This window comes from Podarcis vaucheri (assembly GCF_965113315.1).
Source record: "Podarcis vaucheri genome assembly, chromosome: 3".
Lineage (NCBI taxonomy): Eukaryota > Metazoa > Chordata > Lepidosauria > Squamata > Lacertidae > Podarcis > Podarcis vaucheri.
In genome coordinates, this window is record NC_138761.1 from 91606110 (window position 1) to 91627362 (window position 21253).

The 21253-nt window shown below is 41.3% G+C and overlaps 1 protein-coding gene and 1 long non-coding RNA gene across 12 annotated transcripts in view; one reads left to right on the forward strand and one right to left on the reverse strand.

Moving 5' to 3' along the window:
• The window catches only part of KHDRBS2 (KH RNA binding domain containing, signal transduction associated 2), a 431403-nt gene that overhangs the window by 390404 nt on the left and 19746 nt on the right, over window positions 1-21253 (forward strand). For 7 of the 11 annotated variants that reach the window (XM_082218359.1, XM_082218362.1, XM_082218361.1 and 4 more), the window contains 3 exons: window positions 8568-8626; window positions 19779-19827; window positions 20737-20916. In XM_082218359.1, coding sequence (XP_082074485.1) covers window positions 8568-8626; window positions 19779-19827; window positions 20737-20860 — 232 coding nt within the window. In that variant the 3' untranslated portion in view covers window positions 20861-20916. Of the gene's footprint in view, window positions 1-8567; window positions 8627-17617; window positions 18441-19077; window positions 19207-19778; window positions 19942-20736; window positions 20917-21253 lie in introns of those variants that run through there. The other 4 variants (XM_082218365.1, XM_082218358.1, XM_082218367.1 and 1 more) reach the window with 3 other exon arrangements.
• LOC309529951 overlaps window positions 1673-21253 on the reverse strand; it is a 158206-nt gene continuing 138625 nt past the window's right edge. Inside the window, exon 7 of the long non-coding RNA XR_014218545.1 lies at window positions 1673-3027. This is a non-coding gene — a long non-coding RNA (uncharacterized lncRNA). The remainder of the gene's footprint in view (window positions 3028-21253) is intronic.

Here is a 21253-nt window from a genome sequence, read left to right on the forward strand (position 1 = left end):
TACAATTCCTTGAATACATTTAAATAAACGGAGGCAAAATGAGCTATTCTAGCAAAAGTGTAGTATTACCTAAATCTACCATTAGTCCAATAAATGTATTTTAAAAATTGGTTTCAGGATGCTGAAATCAAATCAGTATTTAAAATCCATTCTGCCGCTTACCGTCTCGATAACCTCTCCCTGCTGCTTTGGCTTCACGTTCCCCAGTCTTAAGAAGTGCCTTGCTTTTCCAATTCCTTCTCACAAACACCACATGGCCCTTCCTTCCTTAGGTATTATGTGAAGCTTCCACTTGGACTTCTCCTTTCCTCATCCCCATGTTTCTCTGCCATGCTTTTTCCCTCAAGGTAGTGGCGGATCGTGGCGCCACACATGATGTCAAAGTCCCGCCCCCTGCCTCTCGCCTTCCTTTTGAATGCTGTAGTTGTGGCACCTGCTGCAGCACCCCAGAAGCTCTGCCCCCAGCCTCGCTGCCTTTGCTCAGGGGAAATGTATTTGCTACCCCATCGTCTCTTCATCTCTCCACTTCTCAGCTTCTTGCCTTCTCTGTCCCTTCTTCCTTCAGCATCTCAGCTATGGATTCTGCAAAAAGCATCTCTCCTTCTTGACCCATTCTCATTCCCCAGCGATAAGACATTGTGGGCCCAGGTAAAGGGACTTGCTTTCTGATAAGTGTGCACAGGATGGCAAACCTAGCTGCCATCACAATATCCTGACTCAATTGCAGGATGATGTTATAGCTGCTCAGCCAAAGACTGGGCTGGGTTTCAAAGGCAACAGAGAGGTGACAGTTTTAAGCCTAATATTTTAAGATTTCAAAACCTGTATATAGGCAATAGATGGAACAATCACTATATAGTCTGGTAACACACCACCCTTCCTGTTATTTTTCTCTATTGTATACTTCCCCAGTTTTGAGCTGTATGCACAGTATTTGCACACAGCTGTATTTCATTTTGGGTTTTGTGCTCATATCTCAGTGTTCATAAATAAAGATTCCCTCATATTTTATTCTGAGACTATTGAATGAATCAAGTTAGCAGGCCTAAAAGATGACATTTTATGGGTCTTCACAGCAATCCACTTACAGCATTCATCATCCAAAACTGTTTTGAAATGCCACCTCTCATTTATTTGATTCAATGAGCACAAGTGTGTATCAAATACACTACCCCTGAAGTAGATAAGAAAGTTTTCTCTCTCTCCTATAAATCACTTATGCCCTCTAAGGTTCTTGAAATACTTATTTCCACTATGGATCTCCAGTCTTGTATCTGATAGTCTCAAAAAGAGAATATCTTAAGTATTTTCTCCTGTTCTGTAATTCCGTTCCATTGCATTCCATCATCTTCCTCCTCTCTCTGTGGCTTTTGGCCCTTGTCTGAGCAGATGGCTTATTACACCTATCCATTTCACGTGGCTTTGAAGTATGCTTATTTGTGATTTAGCAAGCATACAGGCCTCTCTGTATCTTGCTATATTAAGACTGCAATCCTGTGCACATGTACCTGGAGTAAGTCCCATGGAGCTCAATGGCCCTTGCTTCCTAGCAAAGAGGCATAGGATTCTGCTGAATAATAATTGAAAGCAAAAATGAGGCCCCGTTTCTCTAGATAATGTTACCCTGATGATGCAGGTACAGGGGAAAAGAAAATGTCCATCAGACAAGGTAGAAGATACAAACAGTACTTTATTATTACTTTAAAATGAGAAATGCTGAGACTCGGGTTTGAGCAGGAGTTCAGAGCCTCTCTTGTCAAGCAATAATCCAGTGGCAGGGATTTATTTATATACATTTTACATCCTGCCTTTCTTCCATCATGGAACTCAAGGCCGATTCCATATGATTTCCAGGAAATCGTGATCCTGGAACGTAACATCTCCACTGCAGGTGAATTAGCACATGTTTTGAATGCTTTCCCAAAGGGTGGGGAAATCCTGAACATCTAAAGTAGCATGCGTTGAAGAAGGCTATGTTAGAGCCCTTCTCCATGACATTATGCCTCAAATGACGTGATGGTGGAAGACCATTTCTTTAAACCAGGGTTAGTCAACCTTTCTTACCATCTTTCTTGATGGTAGAATTTCCTTACCGCCCACCAGTGCTCAATGGAAGGAAGATTCAGCTTGTGCCATAGAACCCCCTACCGCCCACCTAGAATCCCGAAACAACCCCTGCTTTAAACCTAGGTCTGCAGCTAATTCATATAAAGTATGAAGTGGTAGAACCTGAATTTTCAAGCAGATGTGGTCTCATGGGAGGAGAACTGAAGTGGCAATGTGCTTTCTGTTTTTCTCCCAGTTCTCTCTCCTCATAGATGCTTTTTATGGCTGACTTGGAATGCTTCCCAGTTATCCACGCTATTTAGGGATGGGTGGGTGGAGACTATTTTACCAAATATGATTTAGGGGAGGATAAATTTCCCAAGAGTTTTTCTTAGGGGGGAACTGTTCAGAGAAATTTCAGCTCACTTATTGTTGAATGAAACTATCTCCCTTTCATATTGGTGCATGAGGGAATCAGTGGGTTTAAAGAAGAGGACTGGATGAAATATAGCCAAACCCATTGCTTCTGCCAATTATTTTAAAATAACACGAAACAACATTAAAACTTCACCCAAAATTCAAGAATGGTGAAATTGGGGAGGCCAATTTGTCAGATGTCCTCCTGGGGAGGACCGAAAGAGCAGTGATGCGAATAATGAAGACGAGTCTGAAATATTTAGCCCAATAGTAGTTTTGCTGGTCTAGACAGCCTGTCACACACAGTGAACCGGAAACCCCCCTTTCCCAGGTGTGTTTGGGTTGGCTGTGGTTATTCATTGGTGATGGAAAGCCACTTTGCACATGGATATTGCACTTTCTTGGTTGAAACCAAACCTTGCAGGAGCAACAAACATGGCTTTGTGCGCAAATAGGTATCCATGTAGTTCATTCTGGAAGCAAGCCAGCTTGTTCAGGCAACAGGAATTGAGCCAACTTCTCTGATTGCAAGGTAGAGGTAGGAGGACGTACTTGTAAGGAGCCCTACAACAACAAAATGTTTACATTTATTAAATCAGCTTAGCTAGGTTGTGGTAAATTACACCATTCTAGAAGATTGCAGGGTATAAACTCTAGCTCAGAGATTCCATTTTTTAGCCGAGATTTTAACATTTTTTCAATAAGAATATTTAACTGGGCAAACAGCTATCATTGTAATTGATATACCATTTGAAAATTTGAAGGTTAGCCAAATACATTTATCTCAATTGGGTGAGATTTGTGTCTCCAAGCATTTGAATCCCTTGAGGCAACATTTCCATGGAAAGTTAATTAAAGAGTGCTCACTAGAGGATTACCTGAGGGCATTGTAGCCTATTCACATTTACATACAAATCCCCCATAATACTGTAGGTATGTAAGACTTTCTAAAAAGTGGAAGCTCATGTTTTGCTGAGATAAGGCAGGCCTATTAGCAGCTAAGAGAGCTTTCGTTTTCATAATTAATATTGATTCCAACACATTATGAGTATCCTGTTCTAAGATTCCCTTACTAAAGGTGAAGCAGTGAATGCAACCAAAATAATAAGGGCAAATAATTATTGCTTCCAAAGAAGGTCTCAGATTATGAGCCAGTAAATAATGGCAGTAGGGGAGATGCTCAGCCTTATATCTCTCCTGCAGCAGGAACGGAATATTCCTGAATTATTATTATTTATTAATTCATTCTTTAAAACTAGCATAAGATAGAATCCCAAGTTTCATCTTAGAAGCCACATTCTAATCACTGTAAAAATGCACATCAGAGTTCCTAAGCCAACCATTTTTGCTAATCATAAATCCAATCTTTCTTGAAGAACGGTTGCTCTTTGACTTTTGGAAGTGTCTTACGTGAAATGCATTTTTAACCCTGACAGTTCATACAAGATTTATTGAAGCTCTACTTTAAGATCCTAATCCCCTCCCCCCGCTGCTGCTTGCTTACACAGTTTTTGTATACTAAGCACATTCCCAATTTATTTCAACAGCACGGAACAGCTGATTGATTGTAATGTATAAGGTGTAGCAATAGCTGTATCACCAATAAATAAAAACTCATAAAATAACATGTATTTTATATAACATGTATAGCTGAGATCTTTTGATGAAGTGCTATATATACACCACCACCACCACCATCATAACAGCCACCCCATCCTTTCATTCTGCAACAACTAAGCTAATGCTATTTTTCTAGAAAAAGAGGTGTTGGAACTCACTATGAGCACTGCCCTCATTCTCTTAGAATGACAATGGTGCCCACTTGAGAGGTGCCAGAATTGAGTTCTTGTGAGTTACCTCTGAAAAAAAGCCCTGCAGCTAACCCATTTGAGGACTGCAAAACAAAAAAAGAACCTAAATCAGGCATGGCTAAACTTGGCCCTCTGGGTGTTTTGGGACTACAAGTCCCATCATCCCTGACCACTGGTCCTGTTAGCTAGGGATGATGGGAGTTGTAGTCCAAAACACTGTTGCATGCCCCTCCAATCGGTGCGAGATTCCAGGTACTTCCCCAGGGTTTGTGTTTACTTTTGGAAATGCGGCACATTGGAGACTGTGGTGTCTTTAGGATATACAGTGGTGCCTCGCAAGACGAAATTAATTCATTCTGCAATTCTCTTGGTCTTGCGGTTTTTTCGTCTTGCGATGCACGGTTTCCCATAGGAATGCATTGAAAATCAATTAATGCGTTCCTAGGGAAACCACCTTCAGGCCAGGTCCAGGGACAATCTGTCCCGGGACCTCTTCTGAAGGCTGGGGGGGACGACAAGGGCTTTTCTTCCCACCCCCAGCATTTTAAAAAACCCTGGGACAGCGGAGGACTTCTCCGCTGTGCGGGGTGATCTTAAAATGCTGGCGGGCGGCATTTTAAAATCGCTCCGGACAGCGGAGGACTTCTCCGCTGTCCGGGGCGATTTAAAAGCCCCTGGGAAGGCAGGCAGGGGGGACAAAGACTTTCGCCCCCTGCCCGCCTTCAGAAGGTGTTCCCGCCCCCCCTCCCCACTTCGGAACAGCTTTCCGAAGTGGGGCGGCGGGGCCAGGTGTCCCCGCCCCACCTCCCCACTTCGGAACAGCTTTCCGAAGTGGGGCGGCGGGGCCAGGTGTCCCCGCCCCACCTCCCCACTTCGGAACAGCTTTCCGAAGTGGGGCGGCGGGGCCAGGTGTCCCCGCCCCCCCTCCCCACTTCGGAACAGCTTTCCGAAGTGGGGCGGCGGGGCCAGGTGTCCCCGCCCCCCCGCCCCACTTCGGAACAGGTCCTGGACCTCTTCTGAAGGCTGGCGGGGGCGAAAGTCTTTGCTCCCCCCGCCTGCCTTCAAAAGCTGTCCAGCCCAGGCTTCCTGGACCTTTCCGCCAGCAGCAGCAGCGCTGCCGCTGCTGGCGGACACTTGCCGGCATGCCGAAGCCTGCACGCAGCGCGCCCAGGCTTCGCGGATCTCTCCTGCCTTCAAAAGCCGTCCGGGATAGCAGGAAGCGCTTCCCTGCTATCCCGGACTGCTTTTAAAATGCTGGCGCTGGGGAGCAAAGCCTTTTAGCCCCCGCCAGCCTTCCTGGACCTCTTCTGAAGGCTGGAGGGGGGGGAAGGCTTTGCTCCCCACCGCTAGCATTTAAAAGAGGTCCCCGGAGATTTCCCTATGGGCTTTCGTCTTGCGAAGCAAGCCCATAGGGAAATTCGTTTTGCGAAGCGCCTCCAAAACGGAAAACCCTTTCGTCTAGCGGGTTTTCCGTCTTGCGAGGCGTTCGTCTTGCGGGGTACCACTGTATGTAATATATATTGTATATTTGCACATATATACAACCTGAGCCTGTGATGGAGGGGTTCACAGCATCAGTGCCCCCAAAGGGTTTTGTTTCTCCCATTGCTACAGCCTTGGATTCAAATAGAAATCAAACGTTGCTCTCAAACACCGCTCTGACTCTCCTTCCAGCTTGCTGGCTTTACTTCTAGGTCACATCACAGCAAATGAACTCTACTCCAAACTCTGGATTTGCCTATTGAGAGAGGAGGCCCCACACATTTACCAGATTGCACTAAACCCCTTAATCCCCCTGAATCACCAGGAGACTAACCCACCTACTCTGATCAAATTAGAAGCCCTGATCAAATTCTAACACTTGCTGGATTAGAGGGATCTGACACACAGTTTAACACCCCAAACTTGTAACAATACTTTTTATACACAGGCCTACTCAACACCACAATTTTTATTACACAGCTAGCCCAAGACCAGTCGTGCTTTATAGGCTGCAGGGCATGCCAATGGGGAATTGTATTTATTTCCCCAACTCCATAGCCCTACAGCTGCCAAACTTGGTTTTGCTCCAAATTCACCCATACTAAATATGTTCTCCAGCCTCAGATGGGGAGGTAAGGAATCCCTCCAGCAACCTTCATCATACCAGTGGGCATTAGCATCTTTCTTCCTTGTGGTTTTGGAATTAAGTGGGGGCATCAGAGACAGGTTGCCCCATTCTAGCTACCCTCAATCTGGGATCAGAATGAAAGTATGGGGTTTGCAAGAGTGTTTAGTTCCCCCCCCCAGGCGGCTTTCCCTCTCTAACCAACAATGTGATGTTGGAGTTAATGTACAGAGGCGGAGACAGCCATTGCTGGCAGTACAAGATCAGGCTGCCCTGAAGCTAAAGGCTAAAGTATAATGTAGTGTATGCTAGGGGAAATATGCCTGGCTGATAATGAGTTCATCTTATATGTGCTTTCAGGCTAGGAACCTGAGCTCTCAGAAATGTGCTTTACTTTATTTTCAGGCTAATGAATGCTAATCATAGAGAACAGTGCCTTGTTTCCCAACTGCCAAGGAAACCTGGCTTTCATGGATGCATGAACACGAAACTTGCGAAATTATAGGATATAAATAAAAATTTGTAAGCAGCAAAGCTTTGCTTATGCTGATTTCATTTGATAATTGCTGAGATGTACTACACTTGTACAAAACATGAATTAGTTGAGATTTGTCTTCTGATGCCACCTTAAAGCAGTCATAGAAAACTATCTGTGCTGGCTCAAGATGCTTGAAATGCAATTCACTTATCAAAGCTCTTGTCTAAGAAATTAGACAAGAATATTATTCTAATAAATATAAGTAATAGATAGCTTCATATATTCAGCTGTATTTAAAGTGGCATGCATTAATGAACAGTTGCCTCCATATCCTGGAAATGCTCAGATTCCAGCAGTGAATTCTGGAGGAGAACTCGTTTGTTACTAGAACCCATAGTGCAGGCATAGGCAAACTCGGCCCTCCAGATGCTTTGAGACTACAACTCCCATCATCCCTAGCTAACAGGACCGGTGGTCAGGGGTGATGGGAATTGTAGTCTCAAAACATCCAGAGGGCCGAGTTTGCCTATGCCTGCCATAGTGGTTTGATTGTTTTTGAAGAGGAAAGTCTTAAAATGGTGGATTAGCCAAGAGTCAGAATGACATGAGAAATTATTCTTACATTGAAATCCCAACCCCACTGTGTGGATAGCTGAGAGTGGGGTTTAGATGGTGTGCAATCTCCTCTCCACCAACCTCCATTAGCAGAAAGGAGCACCACAGGTTGGGGGGGGGGCTGTCTTGTGATGCAAGTCCCAGCTCCACCCAAGCAGTTCTCCTACTGGCAGCAGGCAGCAGAAAATGCCCCTCAACTTTACATTTGTTGCAGCTTACCTAAATGGGCCAGGGGCAGTGCAGTGGCAAGGTCAGAGCTGCGCAGATCTGTGTGTTCCCATTGGTGTGTCCATGCAGCCCTGACCTCAACACTGCCCTGCCCTGGCCATGTCCAGGTAAGCTGCAGTGATGCCAGTGTTGGGAGATTCATGTTGCCCATGACACTAGTCTACTGGTTTACTGCTTTCCTGCATATGTGATACCAGAGGCTTTTCCCCCTCCCTCTAAAATTATCATTGGCCGTGTTGACACATCTGTTCTGGCATGATGTTACTGATCTTTCCAAAGCCTGAAGGATGCTTTGTTAGGAAAATGTGGATATGATAGTACTGCTGCAGCACAAGGAAATTGACTGAGTGAGCTTTGTTTCTCCTCTGTCTCTTATCATTTGAGGATCTAACCTGCCTGTTCCCAATGACAGCACATACATACATTTTGACAAGAACAGAGCTGAAGCCACTGCAAGTCAAAACAAACATTCCTGCTGGTTCATTCCAATAATCATAATGTTTTAAATGTGGGAGGTGTATCATTAAAATGTTTAGTTCTAGTTAACTGTGATCGAAGAACTGGTTGCATAGGCATTTTTTATAGCAAGCTGTAATTCCTTCTGCACGTTCACAGTCAAATCTTCAAAACCACTGCCATTCAGGGTTACTTTTATCGGTGGGTTAAGGGGTTAAAATGAACAATGCATTCTACCTTTTTCCTTCACTGATTTTTCCTTTCAGGTTTTCCTCCTTAAATATTGAGTTAGTGGTTGCTTGCCTAGATTTATTTTTTAATTTTTTTTAAGGGCCAACATAAACTTATATTTTCTTGTGTTTGAAGCTTTCCTGTGCCAATAACTTTACTTGCTGTCAATCTATTGCAGTCTGCCTGAATATTATGACTATGGTCATGGAACAAGTGAAGATGCTTATGACAGCTACGGTAAGGCCTGTTCTATTTTTGGTAAAAGTGTGAAGTCAGAAAACCAATCACTCAGTGACAACCTAAAATTACTTGTACATTCTCCCTCTCCGGCTTTTATAGAGGCCAGACTAAGCTGATTTATGTCATTCTGAGGTAAAATGTGACTTGTGGGACTGAAGCCAGGAAACTGAGCAGATTCGTTTTCATCAGAATTTCAAAGACATTCATCACACTTGTAGATCAGTTTTTAAAAAGTAGTGGTGAAAATGCTGATTAGGGCCCAAATCTATTTCATGGTGATGGTCGTCTGTCTTACTGGTGTCACCTTGTTTTACGTATATGCTGTCTCAAATACAGGAAAACAGGAAGAATCATGCAATGCCTCAAATGCTTTGTTCTTGGAGAGCAAGATATGCTACTTTAATTAAAATGCATTTTTTTTAAAAAAAAAGTATTGCATGTATAGCTTCTAGTAGGTCAAATCTTGCCTAAACTTCATGACAAACCTCTCAGTCCCTAACCAGCAACTGATTTCACTTATAGGGTTGCCAACTGATGGGCAAGGGGTGGGCAGACCACCAGGGCGGGGTCTTGTTGTTTGGGGGAAAGTTACCACAAAGGCAAGGTCACTTCCCCTCCGTAGAGAGCATATGAGAAATAAAAAATAGATGTTCTCTACAAGGTTTATCTTTTCCTTCAGTGTGCAGGTTGTGACTGGCATTCAGCCACATAACAGAAATGTACACGCACGCATTATATACTCATGCCCACAGGTATGAAGAGAAACTGGAAGTGCTGTAGCTTTACTAACACTACACAAGCCACCTCACACTAGAATTGTGTATATACTATAGGGCATATGACCCAGTTGAGATTAAGCTCTTTCAATTGATTGCAATAGAATGAATTTCAGAATGTGCTTGACTGAAATCAACATTCAGCCTGTCATCCTATGCCTACTTTCATGGGAAAAAGCCCCCCTGAACTCACTGGAGCTTACTTCTGAGTTGACTCGTATAGGATTGCACTGTTAATAGTGCTTAATTTTGAATGTGCTATGGCCATCGAGTGTTAGGGATAATCTAAGCAACAGACACCTACCAGGAATAGTCCCTTTACACAGACAAAATTCTGACCTCAGAACCTGACCTGCTACCTCTGTTTTTCCCAGAACATCTAAACCCTCTGTTTTGATTTTAGAGAACTCTTAACCATTTTTTTAAAAAAAAGTTAATTTGGCCTTGAAAGTTTTCTAAAATCACCAGAAGGTATAAGTTCGGATTCATTCTGTTGAAGCAAACAAAATGCGAAAGAATAACCCATCCATCCAGCAAGAATAACTAGAAATTGCAAAAAAGAGGTAAAAGATGCATAGGAAGAATAGAAGTTTATGCAAGTTGACAGTTTCAAAAATAATTGTATTTGTTCAGCTGTTGAGAATATATTAGTGCACGGCAAAGTTTCAGTTCCTTCATGCTTGGTTTAAAATAATGATTTCCTAATAGGACAATGTCAAACAATGATGCTAGCAAATAGAAAATGGCATTATTTCCACAGTTAGTGTTCACTAAGTGTGTAAGGATATGGGGCCAGAAAGATTGGGCTATATAACCTGAGCGGATGAGCTGTGTAGCATGCCAGCCTCAGCTTCTCCCCCTACCTGGTTTTGCCTTGCTTTTCTTTCCCTGGGCTTTTGCTCTCTCCCTCTCTCTCTCCATTGAGATGCTCACCTGCATCCATAGCCTCATCTGCCCCAGCTTCTCCTCCTCTTCATTTCATTCATGTTGCCATGTTAGAAAGATGCACACCAGGATAGGTGAGTACTTGCAAATTGAGCGGGGTTTGGTTTTTTGTTTGCCCCACATCTTGGCATCTTTTAATGTTTTCCCCAACATTGTAATGTAACTCCATTGCACTTTTCCAGACAGCAGCTGTGCTAATTATATGTCCATACACCTTTGCCTCTGAAACTCCTTTCCTTTAAGCACCAAAGGTTATTGTGTAGTGTGTTGGCTCCTAGTAAGCATACAAAGGAGATGAGGTTGTGAGTGAAGACGTTTGATGTTGCGAAGTTGCTGACAGCAAGGCAAGGCAATGGTATTCTCACATGCTTGTTCTCGGGCAAAAGGGACTTCTTTCCCAAGTCAACAATTGTAGCTTCCCCCAGCACAGCCAGTCTCAGAGCTTTCAGGTGGTGCATCTCTCACCTATGTCAGCAAAGCATTTCAGAAGAAGGCAGAGACGGAATGACAGATGTGTAGTGCATTGTTGTATAAGTGATAGGATCCAATTGGTGCCTTTCTACTCACAGTGGGGTTTTGATCCAGAAGAGGCATCCATTAACAGAAGAGGACAGGAGCCAATTCCTTCCTCATCCACCCCACAGCTCATGGTTCTCCGAGAGAATCTTTTCCTGGGCAACCCCCTAGAACAGGGAGAAAGGTGGTATAGGTAGCTGCAGGGAGGGATATGGGATTTGCCAAAACCACTCCTCCCCTTTCATGGCCAGGCACCTCCCTGGGATCAAATGTCCTTCCATGAGTGGCATAGTACCAGTTGAATTCCGCCCAATGAGAATTATTTGGTTTTCTGTGAAGTATACTTCAATTCCTCACAACACTTATTTGCAAATAAGACCCATTGAGATTTTCTTTGGAGTAAACATGATTTGAATGGCAGTGCATGAGTGTGATTCTAATAAAATCCCAATGAAACCAATAGGATTTACTTCTGAGAAAATATGCTTAGGATTGCGCAGACCTAGAAGCAGATATAGTAACTTCATGTTTTAAAATTTAATGTCCCTAATTTCAGTGTTACTTGCAAAAAAACTTGAGAAACTCAAAAATCCTTACTTGTGTTTTGTTTTGTTTCATTCCAATTTGCACCAAAAAGATGTAAAGATTTTTAAAAGTGTGATTATCCTGTGCTGCTCCTGGTAGTATGCAATATATAATTACAGAAACTATTGGCCTACTTTTCTGCTTATGGCTGATCAATCTGGTCATCTCATTCATCTGCACCATCATTGCTATTTGTTGTTGTTTAGTCATTTAGTCGTGTCCGACCCTTCGTGACCCCATGGACCAGAGCACGCCAGGCACTCCTGTCTTCCACTGCCTCCCGCAGTTTGGTCAAACTCATGCTGGTAGCTTCGAGAACACTGTCCAACCATCATTGCTATTTACATATACCAAATTCTTCAAAGCTGATTAGTCTTTTTAGTTATCCATGCATTCCTTTGATAAATGTTGTTCATTACATGGGGTGGGGGGAAGTATTAATGAAAAAAATGAATTAAAAAATGAATGAAAATAAAATAGGCTTCCTAACCATGCACTGTTAGATTTTTTAAGGATGTATTATTTTACTAAATTCTACAGGGATTATATGCCAAAAATGCTAATAATAATAATAATAATAATAATAATAATAATAATAATAACAACTATTATTTTATTATTTATACCCTGCCCCATTTGACTGGGTTTCCCCAGCCACTCTGGGTGGCTTACAGTGCATATAAAAACATAGTAAAACATCAAACATTAAAAACTTCCCGATACAGGGCTGCCTTCAGATGTCTTCTAAAAGTTGTGTAGTTCTTTTTCTCCTTGACATCTGATGGGAGGGCATTCCACAGGGAGGGCACCACTGCCAAGAAGGCCCTCTGCCTGGTTCCCTGTAACTTCACTTCTTGTAGTGAGGGAACCGCCAGAAGGCCCTCGGAGGAAGACCTCTGTTTTCGGGCTGAACAATGGGGGTGGAGACGCTACTTCGGGTATACTGGGCTGAGGCTGTTAAGGTCTTTAAAGGTCAGCACCAAGACTTTAAATTGTGCCCGGAAATGTACTGTTCTGGAACCTTGCTTGTAACTACTGTCTTTAAAAGTGCAATGAGTAACTGAATGCAGTTCTTAGTGATATAGCTAAAGTTTTCGTTTGATCTTGGGTTTTACATAACACCCCATGGAAAACATGTCCTTTTTCTCACTCTTGCCCTCTCTCTCATCCTTTCTTCCATTTCTCTTAGTCTTCTTAAGACATGAACCCTCTTTTTTAGTGTTTGAGTTTGTAGCCTCCCTAAAGGCCAATTAAAACTACTTTTCTCCAAAGATATACCCAAAGTACGGTGTGTTAAATCCTTCAGAATCTTCCCTTTGACACATGGTTGCAGTGGGGGAAAGTGAATAATTTCTACAGACAACTACCTGCTTCTGTACTCTATTTATTGCCCATAGTTAAGGATCTATGATTGTCTGAGGTTAATCAGAATTTTGAAGAATTCAGGAATGTGATTATTGGCATTTTGTAATTCCAGTCTTAGAAAGAACACCTATAACTACTCATATGATATTTTATGAACTATCAGGTTTTAATTTTAAAAGTGTAACTTGGTGGATGATCAAACACGTTTTTGATGTTGATCAGTCGTCTATACACACGACTATATACACACAACTTTGCATTTTCCCCTCCAGCTCCTCTACCTTTTAGGATAGTGACTACGGAATGTTAGTGTTGCACAGTGGAAGGCTTAACATTTAAGATGCAATGCTAATCTTGCCTGTTTTCCTAGTTTGTGTTCTACTCTGAAATGAACAGCCATCACTTAATCAAATTAGTTCTGCACAAAAAAGGGGGCATATTTGGGGGAGAGGCTGTGGCTCATCCACTTAGCTCGCTGTTTAAGGGGGATTGGTCCTGGTGGGTATCACAATCTTTTGAAACATAATGAAGACTTCTGAACACAGGTTTGTTTCACAGTCAGAATATGTGATAGCGATCCACTATGTGATGAAAGAAAGGTAATTTTAATTCATAAAAAGGGGATTATTATTTTTTTGCAATAAATAAAAACAGAAAGGATTTTTTGTATTTTATAAAAAAAAAAGTTCAGGCTGACCCACTGAAGTGAGTCTTACCATTTCCTTGAGTTAAGAACTGCCACCAAGTGTAAGTAAGTCGATGCAGTTTTTCCTTAAGATAGTCATAGTGCAATCCTATACATGTCTATTCAGATGTAAGCCATGGTGAGTTCAATGGGACTTCTGCCCAGGTAAGTGTATATTGGAGTGAAGCCTCAATCAAGTGTCTAGAAAGCACATGTTCATATCAATGCAAGTAAGTGAATAGGAATGGAAATAGGAATGGAAAATTAACACACACACACACACAAACACAAAAAGGGTGGAATTCCTAATGAGCCCTGTCAGTGGAAGCCGTCCACAGGGACTTCTCCTTGTGCGATGGAGCTCTTCACCTCTCTCCTTCTCACCTGCAGCCTCCAAAATTGGGTCTAGCGGGTCAAGAGAACCCCCCAGACCAGCTTGCAGGAGAGGGAGAAGAAGGATCATGTTGTCTGGCAAGCTGAAATGCTTGTGCAGACAGAACATTTGTCACAGGAGATATATATATATTAGTGCATGGTCTCGACATCCTCTTTAAACGTGTGCAGATAATGCATCAATAAAGCAATGCTCCCAGCACATACAGGAAGTTTACTGAAAGCCCAGTGAAAGTAATGGCAAAGAGCCAATGTGAATTTTAAGTAAGACTGCTGAAATAATAATAAGTAACTGTCAATTGATCACAAACCAAGGAGGCTGGCAGCTAGTGATAATAGCAATTAACTTCCTATTCCCCATTTGATGGTGGGTTGCTGTATTGATTCAGTGAAAACACAGCAAATTGGAAGTATCCACATTAATAAAAGGTTTCTGCTCATGCATTTAATACTTGTGGCTTTAAAACAAAATCCCATAACTCTTGATTAACTTGTAGCCATGATTACTCATGTCCTTAGCCCTTTCTTTCCAGTTCCTGCAGCCCTCCTGAAATGATTTCATTCGTAAGCAGTTCTCTTTCAAGCCACTTTTAACTTTCTTATTCTTTTTCCAAATTCAAAATTCAAATCGATAAATGCAAGATTATTATTTTTAAGGGGGGAGCCTATGGCATTCCGATACCCAATTTTCTGAACACAATGGGATTTCCTTTTGAGTAGACATGCATAGAATAGCACAGTAATCATAACAAGTAGAAGCAAAGTGCTCTGGTTGTTCAGAAAAGCAAACAGCCTCTATTAGGCGATTGGGCAAAGATGAATCTGCAATAAAAGTGCCCTTCAGGAGAAAAGGAAGCAGATATTTGAAACACCCGAGGCAAGGAGTATTTTTGAAAAAGTTCATCCACAGCAATGAAGGAAAGGTCTGGATTCATAGTCACAGGGGTTCATAAGGCCTCTGGCAAGAACAGTCAGTCAACAGCTTGATGAGAAACAATAAGAGCAGAGGTGGTTTTAGGGTGGCATTGGGTGCTGTGCTGCAGGGTGGTTGCAAAACAATGCTGTAGAACAGAGCGTGATAGGTAGGGGTGTGTGCCAAATTTTAGCACCACACATGGCACTGCTGGTGACATACATACATAACATTAAGGTGAAGATCTAGATGTGTGAGTATAGGCAGCCCTTCCTTTTCCTGCTTTTTTGCTCTTCCCATTGTGCAAGCAGAAAAACACACCAGGATTCAGCCTTTAGCCATTGCTTCCCATTACATGTGAAACCAGGCACTGCTACACTTAATAGCTTTTCAAACCAAGCCAGGAGCTTACTGTGTCTGAATGTTCCCCTCATTCAGAGTTAGAGCTGTCACACACTGATTTTGTTCTACGCTGTGTCTGGTTTTTTTCAACCTATCCACACCCCAAATACCTGATCCAAGTAGTGCAGGAGTTAGTGTAGTTTGTAGGATGAAGGGGATAATGGAAGTGATTCTTTGAATATGCCATGGTGACAAAGTATGAGTTTAATCTGCTTGAAATGCTGACAAAACTTTGCCATGCTAGAGGATAACTAATCTGTCTTGTGTGCCCTTACATTTCTACACGACCTATGCAATCTGCTGCGTTTCTCAAGCAGAACCCTAGCAGGTCTGTTATTGGCCACTGACCCATGTGAACAGACATCACGCACGCTCTTGTTGTCTAATTGGTGTCTTGACCGTAGGCTGCTTGCTAGTTTGTTCGTGCAGGTGCACAACTTAGATCATTGATTTGATTCATTTGGGAATGAGTTTGCAGACATAATTGTGCATATTTTACTTCCAGAGCTTACTAATCACAAGCAGTCTAACTCTCACCAGGATGTTGTGACCAACAGAGATTTCCCTAGAAAAATGCTGAAGGGCTAGTCATTGATGTTGTAAATGGTCACAGTGGCCTAAAATTAAACAACAACCCACTCACCCCACTTCATTAACTGCTAAGCTTACACTTGCTCTTTATATATAATGCACAGTAGTAATATCTCAGGAAAATTTTTAAAGAGACATAGTTTAAAGCACAGAGCTTAGGACTGAAATGACCCAGTACCTGAAAGTTGGCTCCGGGGGAAATAAATAAATAATAATACTCCCAAGTTATATCATAGCCTAGAGGTCTCCTAATTTATTTGGCCTACCACCCCTTTTGCAGAAAAAAAAATTAATTACCAGGAAATCTACCTTCTTTAAGTGAAAAAACAGAAAGATGTAATGACAAATTTGGACAATAAAGTAATCACTATGATTATAACTGTTACATAGGTAAGCGTCATCACACAACAGATGTAATATGTACAAATGTTTTTCAAAACTGGACAAGGAGGTGGACTTGGCCCCGGGATTAAAAACCCATGGGGCAGACCCAAGTGAAGCCTTGCTGGCTAAATCTGATCTGCCCCAGGGGCGGGGCTCGCACCAAAGCCTGCCTGCCATTGGCCAAATAAGCTAGGCAAGCTGCGATCCACTTCCTGGGCCTGGGTGAAGCCTAAAAGGGTTCACCCAAGCCCGGGGAAAACCCTCACCTCCAGTACAAATGCCAGATTATTGCACAACAGATGAAAGAGGTATGAATGTTGTTGTTTTTTTAAAAAAAGAAATACTTCCTTTATGCTTCCAGCACCCCTTATTTTTATTCAATGGCTCCCAATTGCACCCAAGGTGACTACCACCCCCCTGGATTGTTCCAGCATCCCCCAGGGGGCAGTATCAGCCACTTTGGGAAACACTGTCCTAGCCCTTTGAATGTAAGAATTTATCTGCATGATTTAGAATGTCATCCAGACTGTCTTGGAGGATACTGATTATTTGGGTCCCATCCAGGCTAGCTGTCAATCTGGTTTCAGGACAGAAAGTGCCTGGTTGCTGTGGGGCATGGGCAGGGTTTGTGGGGTGGTGGGAATCAGCAGAGATGTTTGCATTACAGGGCCTGAACATTGAATACTGCTTCAGTAAGCCAATGAGCTGATGAAAATTACTCATCCACCACTACACAGAGCTAAACTGAGAATATCACATGCCGGTGTAATTCAGAAAAGTGACCATGAGTTCACTTAAGACTCCAACTAATACAGTGTATCAATACATTATTGTTACTGGGTGATTAATGTGTGTGTGTTGTTGTTGTTGTTTTGTGTGTGTGTGTGTGTGTGTGTAAACTAATATTTCATGTATATTGAGAATTATCTGCACACTCTGTCTTAACGCTACTTTAGTTCCAAGTAGTTTCCATTCTACTGTTTTATTTTTTTAGTTGAATATGGAAGCATAAAACACATTTTAATTACCCACTTTTGATTCAACTCCTTATCCAGTTAATGTACCAGCTGCAGAAAACGATATCCACCTTCATGTTTTAGCATAGCATGTTAGAAACTCAGTTATGGCACAGGGTTTGGAGAGCAGGCCAACTTAAAGCAACCGTTTTCTTATGACTGATTGTGTTACCAGTAATTGGATATTCATATCTTGCATCAAAAAAGGGAAAGAGGTCTGTTGCTCTTTACTGAAAGCTGCCTTGGCTGGCAGCGAAATCTTATAAGTGTGATTTTAGAGAGGAAACAGAAATGGATCCCAAAGCTGTCCTTATATTTTGTTTGCTAAATGCACAACGGGGAGCAGCTCGATCTTTTACACACATACGTGCCTACTAAAATAAAGTAAATTCTTTCTTCTTATTTTGTCTGTTTTAGCACAAGAAGAGTGGGCCATAAGCCGTCCCAGCCTAAAGGCACCACCTTCCAGGTCAACCAGAGGGGGTTACAGGGAACACCCCTATGGTAGATATTGAAGGTCCTCCTCATCTGTGACCTCAACCTTAAAGACAATTAATAACCCGTGATCTCCACATAAACGGCAACAAGACAAGTAATAGCCCATTTCTTTTCTATCCTAGGAATTACTGCTTATGATTACTCTATATACTTCTTGTGTTTACACAATGGAGTGACACTGGCATTAGTACTATTTTATAACATGGACTATAAAAGACCGTTGGCAAGCATTGGCTAAACCATTCAGCAAGATGATGTTTTCTTGGTTGTTCCTCATTGTTGTGTGTAATTTTAAAGCAAAACAGGACAAATAAGCATGAAGCTGCATCTATTCCCCTCCACACCCCTCCTCCCTGCCCGGTACAACAAAGGTCAAATTTTTTATTTAGGGTTGCTAAAAATGTAATATGACTTTTTTGAACCAGATGATAATCAAGATGTAGATAAGATGTTTTAACCTGTCTTTTTACTATATGTTAGTTAGATTTAAGATGTTCAATATTAAGTTTGTAAATTTCATTTTAAATGCTGTTTTAATGGGGTTGACAACAAGCGGCTACTGTATGTATGTAGCTAAATGAATTTGTCCAGTGTTTTAACCTGTATTTGTTTTGCTTTTTTATTTTTAAAAAATCACATAAAGTTCCATGTGTAAAGCTTCTCTAAATAGGAAACCATAATTTTGTCAAATATGTTTGCCATAATTTGTCAATAAAGCTGAAACCTTTTGTAAGAAACTAAATTTGGAATTACGTGTGTTTAGCTTTAAATGCCTGCTTGATTTCTTCTTCAAGAGATGCCTAAAATGTTTTCGATATAAAAACTTTTTTTCAAAAACAAAATACATAAATGAACCCAAGTTTGTTTTAAGAATATGTGCAACACTTTAAAAGTTGTATTAATAGCTTATGGTTGTTAAATAATTTAAAAGCTAGCAAACTAAACTGTGACATGAATCATGGATAGCAGAGACTAATGTATAACATGTTAATGAGAGAGGAAAAAGAGGTGGCTTTAGAACAATAAATGGATTTTTAAACGATCCTCTAAGCTTGATCTTGCTAAACACACACTCTGATTGACTTGTTTGTATTAGCATGTCTCTCGTGAGAATGTAATGGAGTTTAAAGAGGTAAGATTACAGCTTACCAGTGTTAGACTGTCTAAATGCTAGTTCTTCAACCTTTGAGTTTCCCCGCACATTAAATATCCCATTCAACATGTAAGCATTGCATAGACTCACCTTATTGTTTTCACTCCGAGGAGTGTGTTGACTGCATTTGCGTAGTTATCTAATAATTTGTCTTGACAAACCAATCATCAGTGTCACTGCCCAGTTGTTGCTCTTCAACTTCAAAAACTTTATTTGTAATTTTCAGTGCTAATTATCACCTCCCTTGAAGGCAGTTTAGAGGGCTGTTATTTCTTTTGAGAATATCAGACTTGATGGCTGATGATTATTAAGGAAATATGTCGCAGGACTCAAAGGATGACTAAACGTTAAACAGGTAACATTAATAGTAACTCTGTAATTTTGAGTATGCAACAGCAATGTTAAATATTCCAAGTGATTAAGTTACTGATAGTTAAAAAAGTAAACCTGCCAAAACATAACAAATAGGTATTATAGGCTATTAAAACAACTAATTAACATTAACTAGCGGCAACAAAATTATTTTACAATATATAACCCTCGAGGCAATAAACAGAACTAAAATTAACAATAATAGTAATGCAACTCTTGCTAACGGTGAATATATAACCTAAATTTTTTATGACAAAAAAGGAAGACTTTATAGTAGGGATACCAAAACTGTGAAATCTTTTAACTACAATTTTTTGTTTCTGGTGGCTTTTTGTCAATGTGATTGGTTTACTTTTTTGATGAGAACAGAGCATAGGCCGGTTGCTGTTCATTTTGTTAAAAAAAAAAAAAATCTCTTGCAGCTGGAGTTGCATGCTAACTTTCTTGAGTAGTCTTTGAAACATATGTCTTGTCAGTTGATTCTTTTGTGTTTATTGAAGTTGACTTAGCTAGCTGTACAGCTGTCACACTGAATGTTCTGTCTCACTGTTTCAGGGATCCAAACACAGTGGACAGCAAACCAGCACAGTTACGTAGTGCTCAGGTAAGCAATAAATACAGTTCTTCATCTGCACATGCACACACACACCTCAGGGTAATTGGTTTTTTTTCTTCTTTTCAATCCCTGGAACTGTTGCCCGTAAATAACCATTTGTTTTCGGTTACAGATAGGTAGCCGTGTTGGTCTGCCATAGTCAAAATAAAAAAATTCCTTCCAGTAGCACCTTAAAGACCAACTAAGTTAGTTCTTGGTATGAGCTTTCGTGTGCATGCACACTTCTTCAGATACACATTTGTTTTCGGGGGTTTTCAGTTCCCCAACACCACAGTCCTGTGCACACTTAACTGGAAATAAGTCCCATTGGACACAGTGGGATTTACTTCCGAGTAAAGATGGTCAGGATCATGCTGCAAATGTGCACTCACGTATAAAATGCTGATAGTCTCTAATACGTGCCACAGTACACTTCTGCTTGACAAGAAAAAGCTGTGGTTGGGGGGGGGGAGAGAAACAAGTGTTGAGTTGTGTGTCAAACGGCCCAGTAAACAATTTCTAACAATGTTTACAGTAGTTGTGAACATGATGCATTGAATTCTTTTCTTTTAAAAGCAGGAGCCCTTTATTTAAAAAACCATCATATAATTTTTGTAAATAAACTATCCATTGTGAGCAGAAATGCATTAAATATACTTTTTTCCCCCAGAACACAGACAGGTCTGTGGATTTTATTATTGGTTATGTTTGTTCATTTTTGTGTTAGATTTATGTGTGGTAGAATCATCGCAATAGCTCTCTTTCATCTTTTTGATTCCTCTTTATTCCACTTTGCAGGTGAATTCATCTCAAATTGGCATGATACCCGTTCATGCCAGGAGAACTGATTGGTCCCCTATACCTACTGACAGATTTTGCATTCCTGGCGTGACTTTTTGTACATGTGTTCCTCCACAGGTATTCCTCCAGTGAGGAAAAATTACACTGGAATTGGCCTAGGAAAGGTGTCAAACTTAGAGTCTTTCTTCCTCTTCCTCCTAATATACCTGAGGGCAAAGTTTGGATTACTAGAACCTTGTAGAACTGAAACTTTGCTGTACTGCAGTAAATTAGGAAGATTATTACTTCAACACGAAGGTTTGTGCATAAAGATTTCTAAATAACACATGGCCTTGCAATAACAATAGAAGTCAACTTTACAGAATATCTCTCGTGAAAGTGGGGCTATTGGTTTTGGTTTTTCCCCAATTCATGGCTTAGTCGTAGTCTCATCCAAGCTCACATCATGAGCACTGAGTTAATAGATGGTGATTTTCAGATTGACCATTATAGGAAGTTAACTTCAGAAAGAGTGGTCCAGGTCCTAGCTTTACAGCAGGGATGGGGAACTTGTGGCCTGCAGATACTGTTGGACTACAACTCCCATCACCCCTGACTATTGGCCATGCAAACTGTGGCTAACCTACCAGCAACA